This window comes from Rhinopithecus bieti, unplaced genomic scaffold (assembly GCF_001698545.2).
Source record: "Rhinopithecus bieti isolate Rb0 unplaced genomic scaffold, ASM169854v2 scaffold_32008, whole genome shotgun sequence".
Taxonomy (NCBI): domain Eukaryota; kingdom Metazoa; phylum Chordata; class Mammalia; order Primates; family Cercopithecidae; genus Rhinopithecus; species Rhinopithecus bieti.
The window spans coordinates 2174653-2191231 of NW_016814433.1; the positions used below are offsets into that span (position 1 = coordinate 2174653).

At 46.5% G+C, this 16579-nt stretch overlaps 1 protein-coding gene and 1 long non-coding RNA gene across 5 annotated transcripts in view; one reads left to right on the forward strand and one right to left on the reverse strand.

Annotated features, from left to right (window-relative positions):
- The first annotated feature begins 5534 nt into the window (after positions 1-5534).
- The window catches only part of XAF1 (XIAP associated factor 1), a 21557-nt gene continuing 10512 nt past the window's right edge, over positions 5535-16579 (forward strand). Inside the window, exons 1-6 of one of the 4 annotated variants that reach the window (XM_017850713.1) lie at positions 5863-5896; positions 8197-8332; positions 8695-8958; positions 9089-9145; positions 9635-9830; positions 11363-11448. In XM_017850713.1, the coding sequence (XP_017706202.1) occupies positions 9101-9145; positions 9635-9830; positions 11363-11448 (327 nt within the window). In that variant the 5' untranslated portion in view covers positions 5863-5896; positions 8197-8332; positions 8695-8958; positions 9089-9100. Of the gene's footprint in view, positions 5897-8196; positions 8333-8694; positions 8959-9088; positions 9146-9634; positions 9831-11362; positions 11449-16579 lie in introns of all 4 variants that reach the window. The other 3 variants (XM_017850711.1, XM_017850714.1, XM_017850712.1) reach the window with 3 other exon arrangements.
- Positions 15885-16579, reverse strand: part of LOC108514444 (uncharacterized) — a 14699-nt gene continuing 14004 nt past the window's right edge. The window contains exon 5 of the long non-coding RNA XR_001881221.1: positions 15885-16346. This is a non-coding gene — a long non-coding RNA (uncharacterized LOC108514444). The remainder of the gene's footprint in view (positions 16347-16579) is intronic.

The window sequence follows — 16579 nt, forward strand, 5'->3', positions numbered from 1 at the left end:
ATCTAAATATATGTATATCTTTTTCACCATAAAAAAATATGGAATTGGAAGTAGCTCCCCAACTTACTGCTTGCTGAGGAAAAGGCATAGATCATCCATTCCCATTGCTTCCATACTCATTTGATATATATCTACCCAAAAGTAATATGCTGTTCCACTCCCCTGTACTCTGCCTTCTGCCTCGAATGCCCTTCCTATCTCACACCACCCTCACCCCCAGCATTCAACACACACACACACACACACACACACACACTCCCTCATGTCTTGCCTTTCCATGAAGGTGATATGATCTGACCACTCCACTTACTGCAATAAAAATAGATCATATTTACGCATGGGTGAAATTATATCTTGCTATGCAAGCTCACTAAGAGCTGAGACTTCATTTTGTTTGTGATTGTAGCCCCTGAGCTAGGTGTATTTAGCTGTTATGTCTAGGTGTATTAGGCTATTTAGCTATCAAAAACATTAATCAGTAATCGAAATTAAGTAGTGAATATGGTAGGCTGTTCCCCACTAATAAAATTTATAATAACAAACTTGAATAGGGGAGTAATTCAAGCCAGACTATGTCCTCTGCTTTACAAAATCCTGCCAACTTGGCATGACATTGTATTTTTTTTCCTGACAAATACTGACATGTTTGCTCAAACAAATTAATATTCTTCCTTTGATTCACTTTTTTTTTGGAGGAAATAAGTTCACATGTCAATGTAAAAGCTGATCCTTACAACCTCTCCTCCAAATGAATTTTTATATCTTCATGATAACAAGATAATTAAGGAACAATAAACTTTTCTTTAACTTTGTCTTTTTTTTTTTTTTAGACATAACCCTGGCCTTCCTCATGGAGCCCTCGTTACTGAGATAGAAAAACAATGAAATGCTGCTAAATATTTAACAACCAGATCTTGGGGATGGGGAGATACTCTGATTTGTAGCATTTGCCCATTTCCATGGTTTAAATACTCTCATTATGGCCAATTTTAAGGTATCGACATGACCTTACAAATGGAACATTAAGAAGAGCTGGACAAGTCAGGCGCAGTGGCTCATGCCTGTAATTCTAGCACTTTGGGAGGCCGAGGCGGAAGGATCATGAGGTCAGGAGTTCAAGACCAGCCTTGCCAAGATGGTGAAACCCCGTTTCTACTAAAAATACAAAAATTAGCCTGGTGTGGTGGTGGGCACCTGTAATCCTAGCTACTTGGGAGGCTGAGGCAGATAATTGCTTGAACCTGGGAGGCAGAGGTTGCAGTGAGCCGAGATGGCACCACTGCACTCCAGCCTGGGTGACAGAGCAAGATTCCATCTCAAAAAAAAAAAGAAGAAGAAGAAGAAGAAATGGACACAATATCTCAGAGCCAGTGTGAATCATTGTAAGAAAGACTACGTGATGTCAAGGACAGGGTAGAAAGAAATACCTGTAAGTTTCCATTTTTAAAAATTAAAACACTAGTTATTCTCTAAAATGAGAGTCTGAGTGATTGTTCATTACCACAACTTAACCACATGAGTAAGTTCACCCCAAATTCTGAGTGAAAAGACTCTAAGTCTCTGAACTTTTTCTCTTTCACCTCCCCACTCCACCATAAAAGCAACAACAACAAAAAATTGACATATATGGTCATTTGTCCTGAGTTCCTTGAGATTTGCTGCAACCAAGGTGACTATACCATGATCAAGATATTAAAAAATTGGTTGCATGCAGTGGCACATTTCCGTAATCTCAGGACCTTGGAAGGCCGAGGTGGGAGGATCACTTGAGGCCAGGGGTTCAAGACCAGCCTGGGTAACATAGTGGGACCCCATTTCTATTATGTTTTTTTAAGTTAGCTGGGTATGGTAGCGTGTGCCTGTAGTCTGTGTGAAGGCAGAAGGATTGCTTGAACCTGGGAGTTCGAGGCTGCAGTGAGCTATGATCACTACTGCACTCCAGCCTGAGTGACAGAGACAGACTTTATCTCTTTACCATATATATATAATCTGGGAAAAGGAGAAGGCTCATAACACTGACCCTCGTAAACATCAGGGAAGAGACCTGGACATCTGGGCTGTGATTGCTGATTGGATGGGAATGGGTTGGTGGTGAAAGTGGGTGAGATGTTTTAACCCGGGGCGGGGCACGGGGGAAATGTGAATGTGTGAAAAGAGACTTCTCACAGAAAGAAAGGAAGAGAAAAGTACTGGTCACTCCCCACAGAGAATGCCATGGAGTTGCTGTTTCTTGCCCATGAGTTTAATGACAAGCTTCCTTCCCCTTCACATGCCAACTAAGCAGCAGCCAGCAGGTCATTCCTCGTCTTTGCTGCCCAACCAGGCGTAGAGTCTTCCCCAAACACAGTCACAGATATTCACAGGCTTGAATGCCATCCAGAGACTAGTCATTTGATGCAATTGCCTGTGGTCTGACAAACAAACTCCCACCCACACACGTTTTGCTTGAGGAGTCTGAAATCTACACATCTCCCAGGACTCGGGCCCACTCTGACCACAGGATTCTTCTAAAGACACCACCGACAGAAGTGTGTGCAATTGCACCATATAATTTTTGTCTGGGAAGTGAAATGTCTCTGTTGTTACATCATCTTCCTTAGCGTAGTGATCCCTCAAAAGAAGAAAGCCGAAATAAGATCCCTTCTCAGAGTCAACTATTAAAACAATCCTTTTTTGGCCAGGCGCGGTGGCTCACACCTGTAATCCCAGCACTTTGGGAGGCCGAGACGGGCGGATCACGAGGTCAGGAGATCAAGACCATCCTGACTAACACGGTGGAACCCTGTCTCTACTAAAATACAAAATTAGCCGGGCACGGTGGCGGGCGCCTGTAGTCCCAGCTGCACGGGAGGCTGAGGCAGGAGAATGGCGTGAACCCGGGAGGCGGAGCTTGCAGTGAGTGGAGATCGCGCCATGGCACTCCAGCCGGGGCGACAGAGCGAGACTCCATCTCAAAAAAAAAAAAAAAAAAAAAAAAATCCTTTTTAAATAAAATATTCTCTCCTGTCTTCCGTGTTGTACAAGTACAGCTCTCACACAATTTCTCTTCTGATCTTCAGAACGATTCATGGAGGGGTGTATTATTCCTGTGTCCTAGTCCAGCCAGGACTTCCTGCTCCCCCTTTCCCCCATTCCTGCAAAGGTGACATGGCCAGCCCGGCCAATTCACGTCTGAGAGATAGGCTTCCTGTGACAACCTTCGCCCGCCTCCCCGACCCACGGGCCCTGACACAAAGAGACCGCCGGAAACTCCCAACAACGGCCAAGCGGGTAGCCACAGTGTCCTGGGAAGGAATTCTAAGCCCACAACAGAGCGTTTCTCATCTATTTTTTTTTTTTTTTTTTTTTTTTTTTTTTTTTTTTTTTTTTTATATGGGATTGGGGTTGGCAACCAGCCAAAGACGGGTGGCAGAGTGATGAAATCATGCAAGTCTACGGCACCGATTGATGTTGTAGTGGAAATGGGGACAGGCTTTTGTGCTAACCAGAATGTTCCTGCATACACTGTCTGATTCATAATAGTGATGGCCCAGGAACAGCCATGGTCATCAAAGAGAAACATTGCTTTTTCTGTAATATTCTATTTTTTTTAAAGAGCATATATTCACATATTCGTTACGTAATATAAGTTATCTTGAGAAATGAAAAGAAAATGGCCATTGCTGCCGCTTGGAGAGCCCTCAGACTCAGGGCTGTTGTGTGAGTGGGGGAAGATTTCTAACTCCCTGCTTAATTATCTCAAAACACCCCATCCATTCCGGTCAGCCAGCATTTGACTGCCTGCTACCGCAAAGCCCAGTACTGCACTGCCTAATAAGTGCAAAGCCCACAGGTCCCTCCAGGAAGGCAGGGGTGGTTGGTCAGAAAGAGCTGGCTCTCAGATCACCCATGCCTGGGACTGGATGGGGAGGAGTTGAGACAACAGACACACAGCCAACTAACCATAACCAGAGACGAAGGAGGTAGGTTCTAGATCAGTGTTGGCATAGGAATTGGTCCTGAAGAACTGCTGGGATTTTGATGGGGAAGGGAAGGGGTGGTGTGGGTGGGACAGTCTGCAGGAGGAAACATCTTGGAAGAAAATTAGGATGTAGATGAAAAGCAACCTATAGTCACTTCTAATTCCACCCCCATACCCTGGCCAGACCTTCCATTCCTCTAAGATGTCCAATCTATACACCCCTGCCACCACCCCTATCCCATCTCAGCAGGAGACAATGTGTGAAAAGAAAGCTCTTCATTTTTATTTCTTTTTCCCTTCCTCCCTCCCTTCCTTCCTTCCTCCCTCCCTCCCTCTCTCTCTCTCTCTCTCTTTCTTTCTTTTGACAGAGACTCATTCTGTTGCCCAGGCTGGAGTGCAGTAGTGCAATCTCGGCTCACTGCAACCTCCACTTCCCGGGTTCAAGCGATTCTCCTGCCTCAGCCTCCTGAGTAGCTGGGATTATAGGCACACACTACCACACCCGGCTAATTTTTGTATTTTTAGTAGAGACGGGATTTCACCATGTTGGTCAGGCTGGTTTCCTGACCTCGAGTTCCATCCACCTCAGCCTCCCAAAGTGCTGGGATTACAGGCATGAGCCACTGCGCCCGACCTGCTTATTTTTCATTCTTGATATTCACAGACTGCCCAGAGACAGACAGGAATGGGCAGTGAGGGTCAGAAGGATTAAGGAGCTTGCCCAGCCAGTGAGGAAGGGAACAAGATAAGATGCAAACCTCAGCCTCTGACTCTTGGTTAAGTGCTCCCTACCCAACCAGCTGTCAAATGAGGTGGATGGGGTCTTGGTTAGGTACATAAACACCTGAATTAGATCAACCTGGTGTGAATCCCAGCTCTGATGTTGAGTGATTGACCTAGCCTCTCTCTGCCTCCATTTTCTCTTTTTTTCTTTTCATTTTTCTTTTTTGAGGCAGAGTCTCACTCTGTCACTGCCTCTGTTTTCCACAGCAAAATGGAGTCAATAATGCTTACGTGAGGGATTAAAACGAAGACAATACCTACGTAATGCTTAGAATGGTGCCTGGAACCTAGACAATGCCGAAGCAGTCCTTTGTTCTTCCCTCCTATGGCTGTGATCATCAGTACCACCACACACTGCTTCTCATTTAGTGCCTGAATTTTAGAGCCTGCCGGGACATTTCCCTTAATCTTGTTATCCTCCTCAGAAAGGCAGCACCCACCCCATTGGCAGACTCCTCGGGAATTCTCTGGGCCTGCTTGTCATCACTCCGGACGTTGTTTAGAGGCCTTCTGTAAGCACAGCTGTTTCTAAGGTGGAAAAACTCTAAGGGCCCCGGGGAGGATACACACCAGATTGGGTCTGAGCTCACACTACCCTGCATCCCCAGAGCCTCCCTGGACGCTGTTTGCGAAGTCCTCACCGCCTGGAAGTCCAGGAGCCATTTTTAGGGAGAGCATTCAAGCTCAACACGGCAAGTTCCCTCTTTCCTGCAGAGGGAGGACCAGAAGGGAGCCAGAGATGGGGGAGAAGGGTGGGAGGTGGATGGTTTGGAAAAGGGATGGAGATCCAGACAGAGCGAAGCCAGTCAGCCAGGGTAAACGAACAAGCTGCTGCCCAGGAGAAGCCTGACCTCAGGCTCCCACCCTCAGGGAGGTAGACTCGGCTGTGATAGCAGCAAAGAATGACCGCAGAGAGCAACAGCAGGGGCTGGCCATGCTGTAGAGGGGCTTCCTGGGAGGGTCCAGCCACAGGAATCAACGGGGAATCCTGAGCCGAGAATTCTGAGGATAGGATCTCCTCCCTCCCTGAAGCTGTGGGCTGGGCCGTCGGAAGACTTTCAGTTTTGTTTCCTCGCCCGCAAGAAACGAAACTCAACTGAAAGACTCCAGAGAGCAGAACATGGAAGGAGCCTTCTCGGTGTGCAAGAAATGGTAAGAAAGCGCTTTCTCCAGCAGCAGACCCGGGCTGGTGAGGCAGAAACGCCGAGGAGATAGGGCTGTTTCTGAAGGGAGGAGAAAGTACTTCATGCATAAAAACACTTAGGAGGACAAGCAGCTGGAGACCGTGGGCCCCAAGGGTAGGAGGGTTTAAACTTGATAATCTCTGGGTGAGGGTGGACAGCATTACCCCCACAGCACTGCAGCCCCTTCCCCCCAAATTTTAGGCTTCCTGGGACAGTTCTGAAGACAAATAGCCCAGCCAGTGGTCCCAACTGGGCTACTCATACTTGTGAGACTTTGGGTCCTCATCTGGGGTTCTGATACTCTGACCTTCACACCAATCTGTGAAAGAAAGGGTCCCACGGAGATTCTCCAGGACTACTCTCACCCTCCTTGAAAGGGAGCCGTGGGGCAGAGCAGGGAGGACAGAGCAGGGAACTGGGACCACACCTCTAACGGGGCGGGGGCGGAGGCCGGAATCTGACCCATCGAAAAGCCCCATTCTCAAAGCTCCCTACCTGTGGCAGGGACTTGAGTGGGACCCTCCTCAGAGAGCTTTGCTCCAGCCAGACCCTTCAACTATCCTGGTTTCTCAACCAGCCTAGGAGGAGCAAGGGGAGAAGGGTCCAGGCCAGGCAGAGGAGAGAGAACAGAGGAAGGGAGAATGCTGCTGCCTGTGTGCCGCTGCCTGGGCAGAGCAGAAGCAAAGAGCTTGTTCACATCAAGAGGAGTGAGGCTTTGACAGTCCTTCTCGGGGCACGCCCCATGTGCCAGGGACGTGGGCATGCAACTGTTCTCGTCCCCTGGCCTTTATGGCTACGGCAGTTTATTTGTAGGTCAATTATACTTCTATAAGGCTGTTTTTGAAATGAAACGTTTCACTTTAAATAATGTAAATAATTAAATTATATCAATTTCAACAATTCGAGAGAAGTGCCAACTTCTCTTGAATCTTTTTTCTTGTCTTCTGGTGCCCCTGTTTGGTCCACAGCGTTAGGAACGCAGCCCTGCTAGGGCAGCCCTGCTCCGCATTTCCCTTCTCCTGAGCTGCCACAAGCAAGAGTTGATGGAAGTGAAAAGGATCATTTCTTTCTTTCTTCCTTTTTTTTTTTCCTAAGATGGAGTTTTGCTTCTTTTTGCCCAGGCTGGAGTGCAATGGCGCAATCTCAGCTCACTGCAACCTCCACTTCCCGGGTTCGAGTGATTCTCCTGTCTCAGCCTCCCGAGTAGCTGGAATTACAGGCATGCGCCACCATGTCTGGCTAATTTTGTATTTTTTTAGTAGAGATGAGGTTTCTCCATGTTGGCCAGGCTGGTCTCTAACTCCTGACCTCAGGTGATCCACCCACCTCGGTCTCCTAAAATGCTGGGATTACAGGCGTGAGCCACCACACTTGGCTAATTTTGTATTTTTAGTAGAGATGGGATTTCTCCATGTTGGTCAGGCTGGTCTGGGATTCCCAAACTCAGGTAATCCACCCGCCTTGGCCTCCCAAAGTGCTGGGATTACAGGCGTGAGCCACGGCGCCCAGCCAAAAGGGGTCACTACTTGGTGAAGAGGATGGTTAGAGAGAAACATCCTGCCCAGGAAGTGGGAGGCTCAGAACCCTTCCTTCATTGTGGTCTCCGGGAAGAACCTCGGAGTCTCTTGTGAGTTAGCGCAGGTGAACCTGGAGGCAGGAGAGACTTGGGAAGCTCTCGATTTGGAGATTCTGGAAGTTGGCATGGCCCTGGCAGGAAGTATGAGCCTAGCAGGGCCACATTTCTAACACTGTGGACCAAACAGAGGCACCAGAAAACAAGAAAAAAAGATTCAAGAAAATTTGGCACTTCTCTCGAATTGTTTAAATTGAAACAATGTAATTATTTACATTATTTAAAGTGAAATGTTTCATTTTAAAAACAGCCTTATAGAGGTATAATTGACTTACAAATAAACTGCACATTTTAAAGGGTAGTAATTGGTAAGTTTTGGCCTATGTTATACACATCCATGAAACACCATCACCCCAAAAGCTCCCCTGTGCCCCTTGGTAATTCCTCCCTCCTGCTCCTTCCCGTGCCCCGCCCCAGCAATGTAAGAGCTCTGTAGAACGTCCTTATTCTTATCAGATGCTGCTGCACTGTTCTGGTTTTGAACCCACACAGGGAGCGTGGGGCAGGAGGTCATCATCGTCACATGTTCAGTGCTTAAGGCCTCTGGAGATCTAGCCCTGGGTATGAAACACAGCTCCATGTTTTATAATTTGAAAATAAGTCTGTTTTCCCATCCCCCCACCTTGACCCTGTAGCAAAAGACACATAGCCTCTGCCCACTTCACCTTCCATGAGGCTCACTGCCTGCGGTTCCTGGTCTTGTGCCCGGAGTGTGAGGAGACTGTCTCCAGGAAAAACATGGAGGAGCACTGCAAGGTTGAGCACCAGCAGGTGAGGAAGTGGCAAGGATGGGGTCTGGGAGTCGGGGCAAGGGTGCAGTCCTGCCTGCAGGAGAAATGGGGTCTGAGAGTTGGAGGACGAGGGTCCAGTCCTCTCTGCAGGTGAGATGGGGTCCGGGAGTCAAGGTGAGTGTTCAGTCCTCTCTGCAGGAGAGATGGGGTCTGGGAGTTGGAGCGAGGGCTGGGGACTTAAGGCAAGGGTCCAGTCCCCCAGGCAGAGACTCACTTGAGGGTCATGGAAAGTCATTCAGCCCCTCCACACAAAGCTCCGTGGAAAGGAAATGTTAATCTTGCCTTTTTCATGCTAATCTGAGTCTACCTCCAGTTTTCCCATTTCCAATCCTTTCCCTATAGGCTTATGGATCTGGCACAGGCAAGAGGTTCTGGTTTCAAGAAAGACTGACTGTTCTCTTGAGATCTGTAAAGAGGGGACGTGAAAAAGGAAGGCCCTAGAAGGCAGTCAGGTCGAGCTTCATTTCCCGCCTTTCCATGTCCATTCCTCCTGGGACCCCTGATCTGTCTCTCTGGAGATACTCAAGCTCAGGCAGCCACTGCAACTCAGACTGGTCTGACAAACCACTTCTTGAACACTGGGCTGGGTGCTAGAGAGAGACTGAGGTAGGCACACCTGTTCCTTGCCCTGTAGGAGTTCACAGACTGAAACCCAGAATACTGTGAGCCAAAGTGGATGTGGGGCAGGCCCTGGGTGCTGGGTGGACCCACATCTGGTGTGTGTGTGTGTGTTTAGGTTGGGTGTACGATGTGTCAGCAGAGTATGCAGAAGTCCTCGCTGGAGTTTCATGAGGTAAGAGCCCCATGTGGTCCATGAGTCCAACAGAGCTCAGCTCTCCCGAGGGCAGCCCCCCACTCTGGCCTTTGTCATCTGCTTTCTTGTATTGGCCGCAATTCCCTAGGGAGATGGGCACAAGTCCTCGATCTGCCTACAAAGAGGCCAGTGATCGGCCAGGCGCAGTGGCTCGTGCCTATAATCCCAGCACTTTGGGAGGCCGAGGTGGGCAGATCACAAGGTCAGGAGTTCAAGACCAGCCTGACCAACATGGTAAAACCCCGTCTCTACTAAAAATACAAAAATCAGCCAGGCGTGGTGGCGCATGCCTGTAGTCCCACCCACTCAGGAGGCTGAGGCAGGAGAATCACTTGAACCTGGGAGGCAGAGGTTGCAGTGAACCAAGATCAAGCCACTGCTCTCCAGACTGGGTGACACAGTGAGGCTCTGTCTCAAAAAAAAAAAGAAAAAGGCCAGTGATCATGCCCTTCCTGCTCCCTCCCACAGGCCAATGAGTGCCAGGAGCGCCCTGTTGAGTGTAAGTTCTACGAACTGGACATGCAGCTCAGCAAGCTGGAGCTCCACGAATCCTACTGCGGCAGCTGGACAGAGCTCTGCCCAGGCTGTGGCCAGTTCATCCCACGCCGAATGCTCGCGCAGCACACAGATGTCTGTCGGAGTGAACAGGCCCAGCTCGGGAAAGGTGAGCACACAACTGGGGTGGAAGAGAGACATTCCAAGGGCCAGAGCCTTTCCTGGATAGGATGCAAGGAAGGGAAGCTCTCAACAGGGCGGATGACAAGTGTATTTGCTGTATAGATCTCAATTCGTCTGACTATTCTAATTCTAAACCATGCCTCAGAGTGGCCTTCCTGTGTGTCTGCTGTGGTCTTCAAATGACTGGTCCAGGGAGACCAGCAGGCTGGGGCTAGAGCCTGGCTGCCACAAAGTTGAGTAAACAGGCCATTGAGAAGAAGCTGGGCGGGGTGGCTCATGCCTGTAATCGCAGCACTTTGGGAGGCCGAGGAGGGCAGATCACCTGAGGTCGGGAGTTCAAGATCACATTGGCCAACATGGAGAAACCCTGTCTCTACTAAAAATACAAAATTAGCCAGACGTGGTAGTGGGCGCCCATAGTCCCAGCTACTTGGGAGACTGAGGCAGGAGAATCGCTTGGACCCAGGAGGCGGAGGTTGCAGTGAGCCGACATCGCGCCATTGCACTCCAGCCTGGGCAATGAGAGCAAAACTCTGTCTCAAAAAAAAAAAGAAAGAAAGAAAAGAGAGACCATGGGGAATCCTAGGAAACAGGGGGCTTTCTTTGAGTGCCTCCAGCACAATCCTAGCCTGGCAGAGATCCATTGCATCCTTTTACAGATGAGAAACCTACACACAGAATAAAGCAGGGGCTTGCTAGAGGCAGAAATAAGACTGGACTCTCACATTTCCTGGCACCGAATCGAGGGCTTTTTCCATGATCAGCAATGGCCAGAAGGGAGCTAGCGATAGCTCCTGGCCTGGGGGCCTATGTATTGGCTCCCTGGTACCATTTTATGTTCACTTGACTCATTCATGTCTTTATGAGGGTGTATTTACTGTCACACAACCATCAGTGTGACAGATCCTTTGGTGCATTTGCTGGTTGTTTTGGTAACACGGGAGAGAGTCTAAAACTCCCCAGACTGTAACCCTCTCCTGATAAACAATTGATCCAAGGGCAAAACTGGCCAATGAAAACCTGAAAAGTGTGAGAGGCGTGTGCATTTCCTTCATCCCAGCATGGCTGGACTTCAACAGAATCAAACACAATTTTCACAACTTCAGTGCAACACAACACAACACAGCTTCAACACCATCCACAAAGATGTGTTCAACCAACACCTGGTCTGATCACAGAGGCTGGAAACTGGTGGAATGAAAGAGCAGTCAGGTTGGAGTGGGTCGGCATCCGCGGCTACAGCTCCATTCATCTCCTCAGAAACCAGTCCTGCTCCAGGAAAACGTCTCTCCATTAGGGTTGCTGCTGCCCTGAGTGCACATCTATGGCCATAAAGGAAATGATGTGGGTGACTCGGCCAAGAGTTGCCTGTGTGGTCAAGGATGCCGGCAGTGCAGAAAAGTCAAGGCCAGGCAGGCCCCGGGGTCAGTTCATGCTCATGAGTACAGGCCATGTAGGCAGTTGTGGGAGAGCTGGGTTAGCCATTGACAAGGTGTTGTTGTTTCTCTGCTTATTCAGGGGAAAGAATTTCAGCTCCTGAGAGGGAAATCTACTGTCATTATTGCAACCAAATGATTCCAGAAAATAAGTATTTCCACCATATGGTGAGTAGCAATTAGTAATTTTCTGATGGTGCCAATAGTTCGTCCACATTCTGAAAAGTATAGGAAAGGCAGATTCTGGGCCCAGTTTTACATAGCACGGATATTAAAAGGTCCTATATTTATTTTTTGCTTTGTTCAAAAAGATATTTTAGTGACTCGCTGAGGCTAATCAAGCACACACAATTGGTCTTCATTTGTGCCCAGCCCTTCAAAGGGGCCTCCCTTACCACTCTCAACACCCCCTGATCACCTCTGACCATCTCCAGCCTTCATGGCCTGGACATTGCAATTTGGTCCTCAATAGGGCCTGTCCTACTGCTTTCTGTCCCATGTGGGAGTCTTCTCTATCAGACTGTGAGTTTCCTGCAAAACTGAATGACTTTTTCCATTTTCCTGACATCAGGGCTTGGTGCAAAAAGAGGACTCTGTAGAGATGCAGTTATGTGATTGACTGACTGACTGATTTTGCCTGGGAACACTCACAGGCTCTTCCCTCCATAGCCCTAAGTGCCTTTTAGTGCACTGCTGTGCCAAGTTGCTCCCTTCTTTTGCAGAGAATGAAGCATTTCCCCTTTGGGAAACTTACCAAGACTTCTCTCCAAAGAACTCTTCTCCTTGGGCAGAAAGTTGTTTACCTTTCTTAACACTTCAGTTCCTAAAACTACAGAATATCAAAACTAAAGAAACCACAGAGATGATCCAGCTTTTGCTCTTTTTTGTTTGTTTTACTATTGTGGTAAAACCACATATGATGTTAAATTTGCCATCGCTGTAGAGACATTTGGTACATTCACAGTGTTGTGCAATCTGGTTCTAGAATATTTTCATCATTCCAAAAGAAATCCTGTACCCATTACCNTTGTTTACCTTTCTTAACACTTCAGTTCCTAAAACTACAGAATATCAAAACTAAAGAAACCACAGAGATGATCCAGCTTTTTGCTCTTTTTTGTTTGTTTTTACTATTGTGGTAAAACCACATATGATGTTAAATTTGCCATCGCTGTAGAGACATTTGGTACATTCACAGTGTTGTGCAATCTGGTTCTAGAATATTTTCATCATTCCAAAAAGAAATCCTGTACCCATTACCAGATACCATCCATTCCCTCATCTTCCCAGTTCCTGGCAACCACTAATCTGCTTTCTATCTTTATGGATTAGTCTATTCTGGACATTTCACATCAATGGAGTCATATACTATGTGGTCTTATGTAACCATCTGCTTTCACTTAGCATAATATTTTCAAGGTTTACCCACGTTGTAGTTGTGGTGTGTATTAGCACTTTATTCCTTTTAATGGCTTTTTCTTTTTTTTTGAGACGGAGTCTCGCTCTGTCGCCCAGGCTGGAGTGCAGTGACTGGATCTCAGCTCACTGCAAGCTCCGCCTCCCGGGTTTACGCCATTCTCCTGCCTCAGCCTCCCAAGTAGCTGGGACTACAGGTGCCCGCCACCTCGCCCGGCTAGTTTTTTTTTTATTTTTTTTAGTAGAGATGGGGTTTCACCGTGTTCGCCAGGATGGTCTCGATCTCCTGACCTCGTGATCCGCCTGTCTTGGCCTCCCAAAGTGTTTTTTTTTTTTTGAGATAGGGTCTCACTCTGTCGCCCAGGCTGGAGTGCAGTGGCGTGATCTCGGCTCATTGCAACGTCTGCCTTCCGGGTTCAAGCGATTCTCCTGCCTCAGCCTCCCGAGTAGCTGGAACTATAGGTGCCCGCCACCACGCCTGGCTAATTTTTGTATTATTATTATTATTTTTTTTTTTAGTAAAGACGGGGTTTTACCATGTTGGCCAGGCCAGTCTCAAACTCCTGACCTCAGGTGATCTGCCTTCCTCGGCCTCCCAATGTTAATGGCCTTTTTATGGTCATCCCACATTTTGTTTCTCTACTTGTTGATAAACATTCGGGTTGTTTTCACCTTTCAGTTCTTTGCTTTTTGAAGTGCAGTCTGTGGACCAGCTGCATCAGCATCACCTGGGATCCTGTTAGAAATGCAGACTCTCAGGCCCTCCCCCTAGAAATGCTAAATCAGAATATGCAGGGTCACATGATTTCCCAGGCATTTCAAGTCTGAGACGTGCTGTCCCAGCCACGGGATTCTCAGCCTCTGCTGTACATGGAAATCACCTACTGACTTGTTTTCCTTAGTACTGATGTTTGTTCGATTCTATAAGTGGTCCATGTCTTCTATTTGAATGAGAAAATACTTGGTGAGCACCCAAACAAGAGTGAAGCTGACTACTCCCCTTCAAATGTTCAGCCTGGCAACCAAGGCCCCTACCTACATACTTATTTGAAGGCTGCAGGGAGCTGGGGAGCTCCAGTACACATGGAACTGGATTTGTGCTCAGAAACGCTGAATTTTAGTTCTGCTCTGCCCCTTACTGGCTGTGTAACCTCTCTGAGCTTCTTTCTTCTTTTGAGGAAAATGGGGATAATGGTTTATCTCCTTGTTCAGTAAAAGAAGACATCCACGACCAGCCAACACCAGATCTATCTCCTTGGCAGCATCCACACTCACTTACTTTGCCTTTCCACCTCTTAACCATAAAGGAGCTTTCTATGTGCCCATCTAAAGCCTATCCCCTCCTACTGGTATACTATATCCTCTCTTTCTGCCTACACAAGGTCACACAAGGTTTTTGCTACACTGCTCCAGCAGTTCTCCCCTCTCTGTCCTGCAACAGGGAGAGGTTAAATGAGCTGTATCCACAGGCAACAACAAAGTCTCAAAACTCTAGGATGTCCTAACATTTCATACAATAAGTTTTTAAAGGGGTACCACTACTGAATATGTATATATCAATGGTGAATCTTTGGTCTTGCATGAAAAGAATTTTCTTTTTTAATTTTTGAAAATTAAGGATTGAAATCATGTATACTAGGTGGTTTGTGGTTTTCAGTCTTTAACTTTTTATTAACATGACCTAAAACCAGAAAAACATGTAATACTTCTGATCCCATTTCCTACAAGCTACCATCTTGTTTCTTTGTTGCCCTCCTCAGAAAAACATTTGAACTAGTTGTCTATAGTCACTGCCTCCATGTTTTCTTCTCCCATTCTTATTCCCACTCCAAATCTACTCTTGTCAAAATCAATGACCTCTGCATTGCTAAATCCAATGCTCAGTTCTCAGTTCTCAATTTATGGGGAGCATTTACTGCTCATCACTCCCTCTTCCTTAACGCACTTTCTCGGCTTCCAGGGTACCACACTCTCATGGTTTTCAATGACCTTGGTGGTCTCTCATTCTCTACCTCCCCAACCTCTTAATTTTGAGGGGCCCCGGGGCTTAGTCTCTGGTCTCTTCTCTACCTATATTCACTTCCTTGATTATTTCATCCTATCTCCTGATTTTTAAAAATGCCATATGTAGTCAGACACTTCCAAATTTATATCTAAGTCTAGGCTTTTCTCCCCAAACTCAAGATTTGTATATTACTATTTACTGCATCTTCGCCTGAATGCTTCATAGACATCTTAAATGTAACACATCTGAAATGGAATCCTGTCTGCCACAGCTTGGCCCATCTCAGTTAATGGCAACTCTATCCTTCCAGTTGTTCAGGCCAAAATCTCAGTTTCGCTCTCGACTTCCCTTTCCCTCCGTGTTGCTACCCTGATATGAACCATCATCTTCTCTAGCCCAGACGCTGCAGCAGTCTCCTAAACAGTCTTCCTACTTCTCACCTTGCCCTCTGCAGTCTATTCTCATCACAGTGGTCAACGTGATGCCTGAAAAATACAAGTCAGATTGTTTGGCTCCTCTGTTCAGATATCTGTACTGATTCTTGCCCCATTTTATGCAAACTCAAAACTACAGTGACCTTAGAGATCTATGTCATCTTTGCCTCCCTTCCTATCTCATCACCTCTTTGATCTCACGTACTACTCCTGTTCAGCTCACTGGCCTCCTGATCGTTTCTTGAGCATACCATCACCTTAGAGCTTTTTCACTGGCTACTGCCTCTGGCTGGAAACTACCTCTTCACCTTCCCCACCTTATTCCAGGAGCTAACTCTCTCACTTCTCTCAAGTCTACCCAGATGGCACCTGCTCAAGGAGATGTACCACAACAACCTATTTAAAATTGCAACCCCCTCTCCATCATATATTTACTACCCCCTTACCTTCTTCTATTATTTTTTTTTCCATAGCATTTGCCAACTTCTAACATATTATCTAATTTACTTACTTATGATGGCCCTTGTTAATTATCTCCCACCACCTCAGTGAAACTATAAGCCCCACTGCTCCCCTTCATGCTAACTACTCCCCAGACACAAATACTCTACTTTCACTTTTAGCTGTTTCTTCCAGTAATCAGCTTCATATGTCTAAAGCACCTTCTTACATTTTTTCCAATTTTAGATATTACCTGTTGACTTATAAAGATTTAGGAATATAGATTTCATTTTCTTATACCACCCATCCCACACACATACCTCCAAAGTTCTTCATTTCATTCTTTCAATTTATTGATTTCACTCATTCTGGTTAAATAAATATTCAATATTACATTAGTATAACCACTAAACATTATAAATGGTTTTTCACATGAACTGTGATTATGTGTGCTTTCTCCTACAACTTTTTGTTTTCCCTGGACTTAATAATTGCTTCAGTTTTTCATTTGCTTCACTTTCTAGGTACTTATCATTAAATTATCCCTAATATTCTCTAGCAGATATGAAAATTCCCCTGAGTACAACTAAACACATCAGATAGTCTATCCATTTCATTTTGGAAGCATGTTATTCTCCAGGCTTGATGATTAGCTGTTGGTCTGGAATTTCTTCCACTCTCTCCACGATTGGAGTTCTGATTCCCAGATCTCAGGTCTCATCTTTCTCTTTCTTAGGTTACTCCTTGTTTGATAGAACATACCCTAGTTTCTTGAGAAAGAAAGCATGAGAGGCAAAGTTTTAAGACCTTATATGTCTGAAAATGATAGCTTGAGTGGCTATAGAATCTATTGACCATCTTAATTTTTTTTAAAAAAAATTTATTCTCAAGCCTGTAATCCCAGCACTTTGGGAGGCCGAGATGGATGGATCACGAGGTCAGGAGATCGAGACCATCCTGGCTAACCCAGTGAAACCCCATCTCTACTAAAAAATACAAAAAA